The sequence below is a fragment of the Eptesicus fuscus genome, chromosome 5 (genome assembly GCF_027574615.1).
Source record: "Eptesicus fuscus isolate TK198812 chromosome 5, DD_ASM_mEF_20220401, whole genome shotgun sequence".
NCBI lineage: Eukaryota > Metazoa > Chordata > Mammalia > Chiroptera > Vespertilionidae > Eptesicus > Eptesicus fuscus.
The window spans coordinates 78,455,637-78,468,916 of NC_072477.1; the positions used below are offsets into that span (position 1 = coordinate 78,455,637).

General features: G+C 45.8%; 1 protein-coding gene across 1 annotated transcript; it reads right to left on the minus strand.

Annotated features, from left to right (window-relative positions):
- Positions 1-6,355: 6,355 nt before the first annotated feature.
- On the minus strand, positions 6,356-9,546 carry LOC129147060 (granzyme H-like). The gene is made up of 5 exons (XM_054715609.1): positions 9,433-9,546; positions 8,262-8,409; positions 7,629-7,764; positions 7,187-7,444; positions 6,356-6,576 (listed from the first exon to the last, which is right to left on the minus strand). The coding sequence occupies exons 1-5, from the start codon at positions 9,491-9,493 to the stop codon at positions 6,400-6,402; spliced, it is 780 nt and encodes a 259-aa protein (XP_054571584.1). The 5' UTR covers positions 9,494-9,546; the 3' UTR covers positions 6,356-6,399.
- Positions 9,547-13,280: the final 3,734 nt, after the last annotated feature.

Below are 13,280 nucleotides of genomic sequence, written 5' to 3' on the forward strand. Positions count from 1 at the left end.
AAGAGGAAGGACGTGTGGATATTCTCTGTGACCTGAGTCCCTCTCTGGTTTTATAGTGCTTCGTCCCAGAAAGCTTTCTATGGACCATCTCCACCCCCACGCCTCCTGCCTCATGATGATCTCTGGGTGGTTGTGTGAGAAGTATGCAGTGACCACAGCTGATGACTCAGAGAAGACACCTGTGCAGACTCCAGCCCTAAATAGAAAGGCAGGTGTGCAGGTGGGGACTGTGGCATATGGTGTTGACCAGTGGAGGTACTGGAGACCAGAAACCTGAGTCCCCAGTGGGAGAACCCCCAGTGCCTCATCTCCATGCAACTAAGTCCATCAGGGTAATTTCTTCTGCTTGTGTCTGTTTAGGCCTTTCTCTGTCCAATGGCCAAACATAGTGGAGCTGTGTCTCCTTCCTTTAGGGCAGCGATGTTCAACGTTTTTCATCTCATGGCACAGGAACTAATTACTAAAATCCTGTGGCACACAATATATATATATATTTGCAGATCTCTCAAAAAATAGTTATACTTTTGATTGATTAATTAAAAGTAATTAAGTACCCTTTTTGCTCCAAAGTGACTTAAAAAATATCAGGTGCTTATCCTTGTATATAAGAATTTCTGGTACCAAAAATTAACTAATCACACATAACCATATTATGCAATGTGACCAATAAAACACAACTCTATATATGACCCATATGTTTATAGGGCAAGACATGGAATTCATACCAGATAACTTTTGTGTTGGCTGTTGTCATTTTTTAAATATATGTATTTTTTATTGATTTCTGAGAGGAAGGAAAAGGGAGAGAGAAATGAAACATCCACGAAGAGAGATAATCTTTGATCAGCTGCCTCTTGCAGGCCCCACACTAGGGACTGAGCTTGCAACCTGTGCATGTGCCCTGACCAGTAATCGAGCCATGATCTTCTGGTTCATAGGTCGGCACTCACCACTGAGTCATGCCAGCAAGGCTGTTGGCATCTTTTTATTTGCTGACCTAAGGGAAAATAGGCTAGTGCTCCTGACTAAATAGTCTGGTATTGATGTTTTAAAAGTTCTTGTGGGGCACTGGTTGAAAACCGCTTCTTTAGAAAGAGCTGACCATCTGATGGGGGAGACAGAAACATCAGGGAGCAGAGTACTGAGTGGGAAGGGCCATGGTAGAGTGATGCACAGGGGAGGCACAGAGTGTCACCACCATCTACTAAACCGACATAGCAACCCATTCATCATCACAGTGTCTTCCCGAGGGGTTTTATTTACAAATGCTCAGTGATAGAATCCATCTGTCTTGTCAACATTTTTAACCAAAGTCTGTCCTTGACATGCATTGGCCTAGAGTAAGGAATCACTGTGGCCCTTGTAATTGAACCCACTGATTGCCTTAGCCTAGGGTCATCCTTACTTTGGGTTGGCTGGGTTCAGTCCCACCCAAACCACATGAACCAGGACTGGAAAGAGCTGTTTCCCCAAGGAAGTTCAGGTTATTAAATTGTTGATATCGAGTGAAGTGAGAAAGCATGCTTGTCAACCAAAGACCGATAATTGTCCTTTCAGTTCCTCTGTGCTCTGTGCACAGCCACACTTCTGCTAGAGCAGGCTTGGCACATAATAGGCTCCCACCTGCTAAGCCAATTGTGCTGGTGAGCTCACTGCACAGTGAAGGATCGTTGCTTCTAAATGGCCTTTGCCCAATTCTGTTTCATTTGCCTGAAAAACCTTTTTCCATCCCTTCACCCTCAGTCTGTTTGCATCTTTTTTTCTGAGGTGGGTTTCCTGTAGAGAGCATATATATGGGTCATGTTTTCTTATCTACTCAGTTATCCTATGTCTTTTGATTGGGGCATTTAATCCATTTACATTTAAAGTTATTATTGCTAGGTACTTGTTTGTTGCAATTTTTATTTTTTACCCTTGTGTTCCTTCTTCTCTTTCTATTTCTTTTTTTTTTCTTTTACTTTTCTTTTTCTTTCTTTTTTTTTTTTTTTTTTACAGCAGACCCTTTAGCATTTCTTGCATTGCTGGTTTGGTGGTAATAAATTCCCTTAGTCCATTTTGTCTGTGAAGCTCCTGATTTCTCCTTCAATTTTGATTGATAGTTTTGCTGGGGACAGTGTTCTTGGATTCAGACCCTTCCTTTGCATGACTTTGTATATTTCATTCCATTGCCTTGTTGTCTGGTATGTTTCTATTGAGAAATCAGTCACTACTCCAATGGGGGATCATTTGTAGGTAAATTTCTGTTTCTCTCTAGATGCTTTTAAGATTCTTACTTTGTTATTGGTGTTTCACAATTTAATTATAATGTGCCTTGGCATCAGTATTTTGGGGTTCATTTTGTTTGGGACTTTGTGAGCTTGGATTTGTGTGAGTTTTTTCTTTTCTATATCAGGGAAGTTTTCTGTCATTATTTCTTCAAACAAGTTTTCTATTCCTTGCTCAGGTTCCTCTCATTCTGGCACCCTTATTATGCGGATGTTGTTTTGTTTCATGTTGTCCCAAAGTTCCCTTAGGCTCACCTTTTGCTTTTTAATTATTTTTTCTAGAAGCTGCTCTGCTTGGGTAGTTTTTACTACTTGTCTTCTAACTCACTGATGTGGTCCTCTGCTTCTTCTAGACCTCTGTTGATGCTTTCTATTGAGTTTTTTTCTATAGTAGCGATGTCATTTTTCATTTCTTCTTGGTTCTTCTTCATTTCCTCTGACTTCATACAGATATTGTTGAATTTGTTTTTCATTATTTTTATCCACCTTATGACCATTACTCTGAATTCTTTCTCTGACAGGTTACTTGCTTCCATTTTGTTTACTTCCTTTTCTGGTGATGCATGCTTTTCTTTCATATGTGGGCTGTTTCTTTGTCTCCCAATTATCTGTCTTCTCTGGGTGTCTGGTTATGTAGTTCTCTCTCTCCTGCATTGTTTTAAAGTCACAAAATACAACACAACAAGGCATAACACACAAGACACTGAATACAAATGTATTGATAATACTAATAACTCCAAATAAAAGTGACCACCAGAGAAAAGAGAATTAGGGGATAAGAAAGAAATGAAATGAGAAAAAAAATGAAAAAAAAGAGTGCAAAAATGAAATTGGGAAAAAGAAAAAAAAAGTAAGAGAGAAAAGAAAGAGAAAAAAAAAAGAAGATGGGAAAGAACTATTTATATGGGGAGAAAACTCCAATAGAACAGCCACTAATTCCAACAAATAACAGAAATTAATACCTAGAAATTAATGCATACTACAGACAACAACTAATATCAAACGAGGTGAGGGAAAACAGATATAAGAAACAAACAAAAACAAAACAAAACAGAACAAAAAAATAGAAAGAAAAAGCAAAACAATCTCACAAACAAGTATAAAAAAACAATATAATCAATAATTAAGCAAACACCAACAAAGGACAGAGAGAAAAAAAGTTCAATAGTGAAAAAGAGAAGAGAGAGGTGTGTATGGACTTAGCACAGTGGGGTTGGAAATTAGATATATAAGTAAGGTGAAATTTTAACAGGGGGTAAAAAGAGGAATAGGGAAAATCTAAAGAAGCACAATAAAAGGGAAAAAGTGAGGAAGAGAGTGTTGGCATAAAGGTAAAGTTGAGATAGAGTAAAGTGATGCTAAAGGAATGATGAAAATAGGATATAGAACACTAATCCCAAAATAAAATAGAGACATTAAAATGAAACTCTTTAAAAAAAGGTAAAATAATAGTAGTAATAATACTGATTAAAAAATAAAAATGTTATAATTAAAAAGGTAAAATCAGGTGAGGAAAAAAGAAAAAAAATAGTTTTTTAAGAAAAGATGAAATAAAAATAAATATAAAAATGTTCAGTAGTGAAGGTCATTCACTTCCTCTACTGTTCTTTTTGTCCCGCCTGTTTCCTAGTCAGGACAGTATTGAAGGTCCCTGTGTTCCACTGCTCCTCAGTGTTGTAGGCCAGGATCCTGATTTTCAAGCAGTCAGTACTTTGTTTCTTTTACTCCTTTATTTGTGTTTACACAAGAGTCAATTTGTGCTTCAACCCCTGGGTGGCAGTGTTTCTGGACTGACCTCCAGGTGTATAGGTCCTCTTTAGCTAGTGTTTAGATTTTGTTTTCCTTGTGGTGCTTAATACCGGTTTGGGGGGATGGGCTGCCCCAGAGCTGGTTCTCTGATCTTTATTCCCCTCTCTGATCCCCATGTTCCATGAAAACAATTATCCCCTGCAGTCTCTTAGAGTGTCCCCAATAGGGTGAGCCTATGTATTGGGTTTAGTAATCAAAAATAGGATTTAAAGATGAAAAAAAAAAAAAAAAGAAAGAAAAGGAAAAAGAGCCAGAGTGAGTGTGTGAACTCAATGTTGTGGCGCAAGTCTTTGCAGTCTTTTTACCCCTTGCGTCTAAGCAGCCCGCAGACTGTTTTAATTTTTAGGCTGGTCTTTTGCCCCCAGTTCAGCTATGGGTTGCTTTTTAGAGTTCCCTTCTGTTAGCAGCCTTGATGATCCCCTTCCACATTCGTAGATCTCGCCAGCCCCCACAGCCATGGACTTTTCTGGGTAGAGACTTCCCGGGATCCTCCAGCTCTCACATGTGTATTTCCTTCTCTTGCCCTGACCACAGACCTCACCTTATCCCAGGCAAAATCTGTCCTTTTTGTGAGGGGGTGTAGAGCTCCTCTGAATCCGCATGCTCACACCACTTGGGACCAGTGTTCCCGGGTTCGCAGCTATTCGGTGGGTGCAGTTGTTGTATATTCCCGGGCATTTCAGGCTTCCCAAAACATCCACTCTCCCCTTCAAGATGGCGTGTCTCTGCGTCAGAGCCGGTTACTCCGGGAGGGATCCCAGCAGCAATGGAGGCTGCCTGGTCAGGGGAACCCTGTTCAGTGAACCCCACCTGGAGTATAGCTGTCCCTCAACTCACAAACACTCCCCGTGGGTCCACACACTGTCCCTTCGTTCTCCCACTCACACACCATCTTGCAGTCTGCCTTCCCGTTGGCAGCCATCTTCCTTCCCCAGAAAATTGTTCTTTTCTTAACTCACTGAAAGCCTGTTGGATGTCTTGACCTTCTGCTGATATCTGGTGATTCCTAAGGCTTGGAGCCACTCTATCCTAACCTCCCTGGTCAAACAGGTGAGCATTGTTCTTAGGTTCCTCTTGGCCTACTCATAGTTCTTCCTGCTCAGGATCTTGTTCTTGCTTCTATCAAGGTCTATGTTTCCTCTAATTGGGCTGATGTTTATGTTATCTGAGAGTCTGAATGATTTTGAACCCAATACAGATAAGGACTGATGTCTGAGGAGAAAGATATTCCAAACTCAACTCTTCAAGTGACTTTCTAACTCAAAAGGCAGGTAGAGCCCTTGTGACCTCACTCCCTGCATCCTGAGCCTTGAGGCCAGCAGTGAGCAACAGGCTGCAGGGCAGTAAGACTCCTGAGTGACCAGCAGTCCATGGAATCTGAGCACATGGTGGGGACACTGGGCTGCATGTGAGGGTGGAGCTGTCTCTGCCCAGTGAGAGATGGGGCCAGGTGTTCTGCAGACACCCTGCCGCCTTGTCCTCCAGAGCCCTACAGGGGGCCAGCGCAGGCCTGGTCCCCCGGTCACCCTGTGCCAGGGCATAAGCTGGGTGGCAACTCAGTGACCAGGCGCTGCTGGAACCTGGTCTCTGGGTGTCCTAGGTGGGAGGGATATGGGGGAGCAAGGAGCTCAGATCAATGTGGTCTGTGGGGAGCAGGGGTTGGTGGACTCTGAGGATGCTCAGTGGTCAGCAGGCATGAGAAAAAGGGGAAGCCTGGAGACTGAAGGCCAAGCTAGGCCCTGAGCTCAGAGGAGGGCAGAAAAGGGGAGGGAGAGAAATTCAGCCCAGGAGGGAATGAGGAGCTTCTCAGAACTTGCCTCCCTCCTATACCGCCATTTCTCCTCACCAGTCCCCAATCCCCCAAAACCTGCCACACCCTGGTTGTGGGAGAACAATGTCCTGCTCAGGAAGGCCCTCCTCTCCCCAGTGTGGTGGGGCCTCCTGAGCTTCAGCCCAGGCTGTACCTGCTTGGAGCCCAGTACCCACGGTGCTAGACCTTCACACTGAGCCCAGAACCTGAGAGATTCATGTTTTCTCCTAATGGTGCTCCTCTCTGCTCTGGCAGAAGGGCAGGCCCTGTAGGTGCAGATGTGGCCAAGAAGGAGCTGGTAACAGCTTTGCATAAGGTTTGGGGGTGGGGGGAGGGGTGGGGAGTGGAAGAGGAGGAAGTAGAACAGAGAAGAAATGTGCTATTGGCCTTCTGAGCACAGAGCTGGTGCCTGTGAATGAGGGTCAAAGAATAAACAACAATCCAGCTCTTCCCATCAGCTGAGAGACATTTATTCAGTTGCTGGCACCACCTCCCTCCCCACAGTGTGATCCTGAATTAGCTCCAGAGAAGATAGTCTGGGTCCTGCAGTTGGAGTTTTTTCATGGTTTTCTTTATCCAGGGAAGGAAACTGGTGACTTTGGTGTAGATTTGTGGTGGTTTCCCATCCTTGTTTCCATAGGAGACAATGCCCTGGATCTCATTTTTACACAGGAAAGGTCCCCCGGAGTCCCCCTGTGGACATAGAGAGGGAAGAACTGAGTCACTTCTCCGGGCCCTGCCCTCGACCCCTCACCCCCAAGCCCCTCTCAGAGAAGGCTGCCTTGCATGGTTTCCACCTTGGAGATAAGCAGACAGGCAGGTCACTGTGGTCCCCTCAGCCTGGACATTGTCACTGCTTCACTTCACCTCAGGTGGCGGCTCCCCCTGATCCCCCAGATCCCTGATTTTCTGGGTGTGAAGGTGCTGAGGGGCTGTGACTGCAGTCTACTGTGTAAGGACCCGAGAGCAGGCAGGTGGGGCTGACACTTAATATGGAGAAGGAGCCACCAGGTATAACTACTGCGCACCCAGGGAATAGTTATCTAACTGCAGTGTCCCGGTGTGGGCCAGTATTGCAAATTCACCGTCTGGAGAAGCACCATGTTTAGAGTGACCATAGGCCCTTGTAGCCTCTCAGAGGGCCTATTCCTCCCAGCTCTGGCAGCTCCCCTCCTTTCCTCTTGGGGAGAAAGATCATAGCCTAGAGGGTGAAGGATTCCCACTCCACCCCCCTTCCTCAGGTCCCAGTCTGTATCCAACATCCCTCTTCCCATAGCCAAGCTAGGCAGATGTTCAGTATCACCTTAAAGGAAGCCTTATTTTCTTTTCGGTTCCCCACACACAGTTGAATGTTCTTGTTGTAATGGTTAAAGCGCCTTTCACACTTCAAATCCTTCTGCAGGGTCAGCTCTACCTCCTGCAGAGTGTCTGATAAAGGGCCATTCATTGTGACCCGCCCCCAGCCAGCCACAGTGCAGTTATCTCCTGGACTTGGCAGGTCCTTGCCCCTGGGCAGTAGGAGGGGCTTCACAGCATCAGTTTGCTTGATGTTTCTCTCCAGCTGATGGGAAAGAGACAAGGGAGCCCAGGTCAGCCAGTGCATCTGGGCCTGGAGACCATGATGAGACACCCCAGTTTCTGAGACTAATCAGGTGACTGGAATGGGAGGAATGAAAGGGACAGGTCACAGTCAGAAGAGAAACAATGAGATCTCAGAACTGCAAGAGCAGCAGGAGGTTTCCTACCTGCAGTAACATGATGTCATTGCAGCGGTCCCTCTTATTAAAGTCTGGGTGGGGGATGGCTATTTTCATTGGGATGATCTGCTGGGTCTTCTCCCCCTTTTTGATGTTGTGGGCCCCCAGGGTGACTCTGATTGACCTGCACAGAGAACAGAGTGGGTGAGTTTGGGTGGGAGGTAGAGTCATAAGAGATACATCCCAGGGACTATGAAAGGCAGGTGACAGCTGGTGCAGGGCATAGGGGCCAGGGACTTGGTGATTCTGCTTCTCAGCCACACTGAGGTCAGGGATAGGGAGCTCTCTATTGCCCTCAGGAAATGTCAGGAAATTACTTGCATTTGCATTTTGACCCTAATGCATGTGTTCATGGTCCACAGCTGTTTTTTTTGGCCAGTGTGGTTGTTCTCTTCTCAATTGTTTTCCTTGCTTTCACCTCTGACCCTCTGAGCCCAAAGCTTACCTGTCCTATTTCTCAGGCTCTCATTGCTCCGTTATGCTCTCAGAGGGCTCCTCTAATGAGGTCTCATGGACTTGAGTTTCCAGGACCTGAGGATCTGCCCTGAACTGCAGCACCTGGGATGAAGGACAGGGTCCCTGTAGGGGTCTCAGAGGTGTAGCCTGGCTGCAGCCTCTCACCTTCCATTGCAGTGAGCAGCTGTCAGAACAAAGTTGTCTCCCACAAGGACACCGCCACACCTGGAATTCCCCTTCTCCTTTGTAATGTTAAGGTAGGCCATGTAGGGTCGGGAGTGGGGCTTGGCTTCATGTCCCCCGATGATCTCACCTGTAGGAAAACCTTATTGTATTTTTGTGGTGCCCTCTTCACCCCTCCCCCCAGTCCTGAACCACCCCTTGAGTGCACCAGGCTGGCATTGGCTTGATGACTCATGTGTTGGGCACTCGGGAGCCTAGGGTGGGTTAGAGCTGGGAGGGAGTCCGGGGATGGGGAGACTCAACTGTCTCCTCTGGGAAAGGGAACAGCAACAAGCTGGGTCTGTGACTTTTCCTGCCACATAGTTGCAGGTGAGAATACAGGTCTTAGGAACAGAGAAGGCCTGGAAATTCCTTTCCTGACTTCCCTTGGTGTTGGGTGAGCTTCTGAGGTCCCTGTGGTGCTGTGATGTCCAGGGTAGTGCACTTTGCAGTGTCCAGGACTTAAGTTTAGTGATCTAGATGGTGACATGTGCTATGTAAGTGTTTGTTGGGTGCTTGGAGGGATGGCTCCCAATGGACCTCTGAAGGAGGGTGTGTAAGGCCAGTGCTGTGGGATTCTGGAAAGCAGAGAAGTTTGGGGTTTCCAGTCTCACTGGCTCATCCTTTAAGAAGTGGACCTGCTAAAGGCCTGGGAATAAAAGCCGAGCTGGAGAAAGGGACTGAGATGGAGCAGAAGAAGCAGTCTTCTGGGGACGGTGACACCAACTGTGGGGTCTGCTGAGCTCTGGGCTTCTCTCCTAAGCCGACCCTGAGGACAGCACCTGTCTCATCACAGACATGGAAGCCAGGACTGTCTGCCCTCTGCAGTTTCCCAGCCTCTGCCATGTACTTCTAGGAAGTTCTACTCTCCACGTGGCACAGGTAGGGCCAGAGGAGGGCATTGCACCCCCCAGCTTTTCTTGAGAATAGGCTTCTGCCCTGTCTTTTCTGCCTGTGGCTCAACCAGCATCATATGTTTGGGTCTGAGATGGGATGGGAGCTGGGGTTCAGAGCATTCCTGTTGGAGAGCTGGATCAGGGATGTGCAGAAGGCCAGCAGGTCTGTGCCCACTGTGGGATGGGTGGGGCCTGTGAGGGTGGGGATGGTCACTCACCTGCCTCCGCTCCGGGGAGTAGGAAAAAGGCCAGCAGGAGCAGGAGCAGGGGTGGCTGCATCTTCCCAGGAAGGCTGCTCAGGTCGGAGCTGCTGCTGTTTCTCTGTGCTCTCCGTTAGCGCCCAGAAGAGGAAGGAGGTGTGGGTGCGCTCTGTGACCTGAGTCCCTCTCTGGTTTTATAGTGCTTCATCCCGGAAGGCTTTTTATTAAGCATCTCCATCCCCACACCTCCTGCCTGATGATGGTCTCTGTCTGGGTGATTGTGTGAGAAGTATGCAGTGACCACATCAGTACCCACAGCTGATGACTCAGAGCAGACTCCAGCCCTGTTCAGGAACCCAAGGGTACAAGTTGGGGCCTGTGGCATGTGGTATGGACCAGAAGAGATACTGGAGCCCAGAAATCTGAGTCCTCAGTGAGAGAACCCTCAGTGCCTCATCTCCATGCAACTAAGTCCATCAGGGTAATTTATTTTGCTTTTGTCTGTTTGGGTCCTTCTCTGTCCAATGGCAAAACATAGTGGAGATGTCTCTTTCCTTTATAGCAGCAATTTTCATCTTTTTTCATTTCATAGCACATGAACTAATTACTAAAATCCTGTGGCACAATAAATATATATTTTTTGCAGATCTCACAGAAAATAGTTATACTTTTGATTTATTTATAAAAAGTAATTAAGTACCCTTTTTGCTCCAAAGTGACTTAAAAAAATATCAGGTGCCTATCCTTGTATATGAGAATTTCTGGTACCAAAAATTAACTATTCACACACAACCATATGCAATGTGACCAATAAAATACAACTCTATTATATGACCCATTTGTTTATAGGGCAAGACATGGCATTCATACCAGATAACTTTTGTGTTGGCTGTTGTCATTTTCTAAATATATATTTTTTATTGATTTCAGAGAGGAAGGAAAAGGGAGAGAGAAATGAAACATTAATGAAGAGAGAGAATCTTTGATCAGCTGCCTCTTGCAGGCCCCACACTAGGGACTGAGCTTGCAACCTGGGCATGTGCCCTGACCAGTAATCGAGCCATGACCTTCTGGTTCATAGGTCGGCACTCAGCACTGAGTCACGCCAGCAAGGCTGTTGGCATCTTTTTATTTGCTGATCTAAGGGAAAATAGGTTAGTGCTCCTGACTAAATAGTCTGTTATTGATGTTTTAAAAGTTCTTGTGGGGCACTGTTTGAAAACCGCTGCTTTAGAAAGAGCTGACCATCTGATGGGGGAGACAGAAACATCAGGGAGCAGAGTACTGAGTGGGAAGGGCCATGGTAGAGTGATGCACAGGGGAGGCACAGAGTGTCACCACCATCTACTAAACCGACATAGCAACCCATTCATCATCACAGTGTCCTTCCGAGGGGTTTTATTTACAAATGCTCAGTGATAGAATCCATCAGTCTTGTCAACATTTTTAACCAAAGTCTGTCCTTGACATGCATTGGCCTAGAGTAAGGAATCACTGTGGCCCTTGTAGTTGAACCCACTGATTGGCTTAGCCTAGGGTCATCCTTACTTTGGGTTGGCTGGGTTCAGTCCCACCCAAACCACATGAACCAGGACTGGAAAGAGCAGTTTCCCCAAAGGAAGTTCAGGTTACTAAATTGTTGATGTCGAGTGAAGTGAGAAAGCGTGCTTGTCAACCAAAGACCAATAATTGTCCTTTCAGTGTCCTCTGTGCTCTGTGCACAGCCACACTTCTGCTAGAGCAGGCTTGGCGCATAATAGGTCACACCTGCTAAGCCAATTGTGCTGATGAGCTCACTACACTGTTGCTTCTAAATGGTGTTTGTCCATTTCTGTACAAAGATTGACTAAGCTTCTCTAAGTGGTTAGAGTCTGGCAATTAAAATGTCCACCTTTACGTTTTCTGTTTTCTTACAATTTTTCTATGAGGAATATTATGTATCAAAATTCATAATTTCAGTGTAAACATCTTCCTTGTCATATCACCTACATTCCAAACCTCTCCTTGTTTAAGTCGGCCTGCCTCGCAGTAGACCTTTACAAAATAAAGAACCTTTCTGATGACAGTGGTCAATATGCTCATTAAGAAAACTGGCCTTTGGTCCTGCAGAGAGCGCAGGTGTCTATTAAGGAAGCTTTGGCAGCAGCCTCTGGTCATGTCCTTGTTTCTTCTTTTGTCCAGCTCCTGTTTTGGCATTTTTCTGCTGAGACTGAATCGTCTGCTTCTACTCTCTGAGACCTTTGGTGAAAAGCTGAAGCTGCTTTTCTAAAAAACTGTTTATGAGCAAAAATACAGGGGCTACAGGATCACTCATTTTATGCTGTGATCTTTTGGGTTTCATGCAAAGACAGTTCTGTGTAGATGTACAGTTGACTCTAAATTGAAATCTGAAAATCAGTCCATTCTGGTTATAATTTTTTTTTTTTTACAATTATAATTCTACTTGGGACCCGTTGCACAAATTTCATGCACTGGGGGAGGGGGTTCTCTCAGCCCAGCCTGCCCCCTCTCTCATAGACCGGGAGCCCTCAGGGGATGTCCCATTGCAGTCAGGCCTCCCTCTGCAGGAGGTGACTGGGCTGATCAGGGGAAGGCGCCAACTCCATCACCCTGCTGCTGCAGCCACTGTCAGCCACTGCAGCCAACAAGGTGTTTTCCACAACACAGACTCCAGTCCCTTCACCATGAAAAAATGACAACTTTCTTTAGGCATTTTTAAGATGTGTCTTTCATAGGATATGGCCTTTCTTTCTTTCTTTCTTTCTTTCTTTCTTTCTTCTTTCTTTCTTTCTTTCTTTCTTTCTTTCTTATCCTCACCTGAGGATATGTTTCCATTGATTTTTAGAGAGTGTGGAAGAGAGAGGGAGAGACAGAGAGAAACATCAATGTGAGAGGGACACATTGATTGGTTGCCTCCTGCATGAGCCCTGACCTGGGCCCCGTCCAGGGAGGAGCCTGTAACCTAGGTACATGCCCTTGATCAGAATCGAACTCGGACCCTGCGTTCGGCAGGTCGAGGCTGTATCCACTGAGCAAAACTGGCTAGAGCAGGATATGACATTTCTTAGCCCCTCCAGTAGTGGACCTTTGTTTTATTCTCTAGGAGTATGTTGGAAAAACCCTAGATTACCTTCTTGGATTCTTTTTTTTTTTTTAATTTCTTTATTGATTGAGGTATCACATATTTGTCCTCATCCCCCCAATCCCATCCCAAACCCCTCCCAATGCATGACCCCACCCCCCTGTTGTCTGTGACCACTGGTTAGGCTTATATGCATTCATACAAGTCCTTTCGTTGATCTCTCTCCCTTGCCCCCACTCTCCCCTACCTTTTTTCTGAGGTTAGGCAGTTGGATCGATGCTTCCCTGTTTCCGGGTCTGTTTTTGTTCATCAGTTTATGTTGTTCATTATTTCCCCTAGATGAGTGAGATCATGTGCTACTAGAAATACACTTATAAGAACCAAAAATGAGACAAGCAATAATGGTTATGCTGAGAGGCAAATGAATCAGTCTGTAGTGAGTTTCTGGGCCAACAGTTCTTTTGAGTCCCAATTTCAATGTCAAACAGTTCTTTATGTGTACATGTCAGCAATGATATTTCAGTTCTGGATGGTGGACAAATGGTGGTAATGCAGGTCTGGCCCTCTCTGGTTTGGTCCTGGGCAACCTGCAGTGATGCACAGCTGCTGACTGCTAGTATGGCAAGGCATCATCAGCATCTTCCATCTCTGGACTGTTTCTCTTCTGTCTTCATGGCGGGAGCAGTCCTTATAACCCAAACTACCAAGAGCACTGCAAGTGGCAGCGTACAGGGAGCTTAGCCAATGAGCTGTCAGAAAAGGTGTTTACGCTCGAACGGGTGTG

Bases quoted from the DNA above. Each gene is read 5' to 3' on its own strand.
- LOC129147060 (XM_054715609.1), bottom strand. From the start codon at position 9,493: ATGCAGCCACCCCTGCTCCTGCTCCTGCTGGCCTTTTTCCTACTCCCC. The intron at 7,765-8,261 runs GTGAGAGGCTGC...TTCTCTGTGCAG, and splicing joins GCTGCTCACTGCAATGGAAG to GTCAATCAGAGTCACCCTGG. The intron at 6,577-7,186 runs GTGATACTGAAC...CTATGTCCACAG, and splicing joins AAAATAAGGCTTCCTTTAAG to GGGGACTCCGGGGGACCTTT.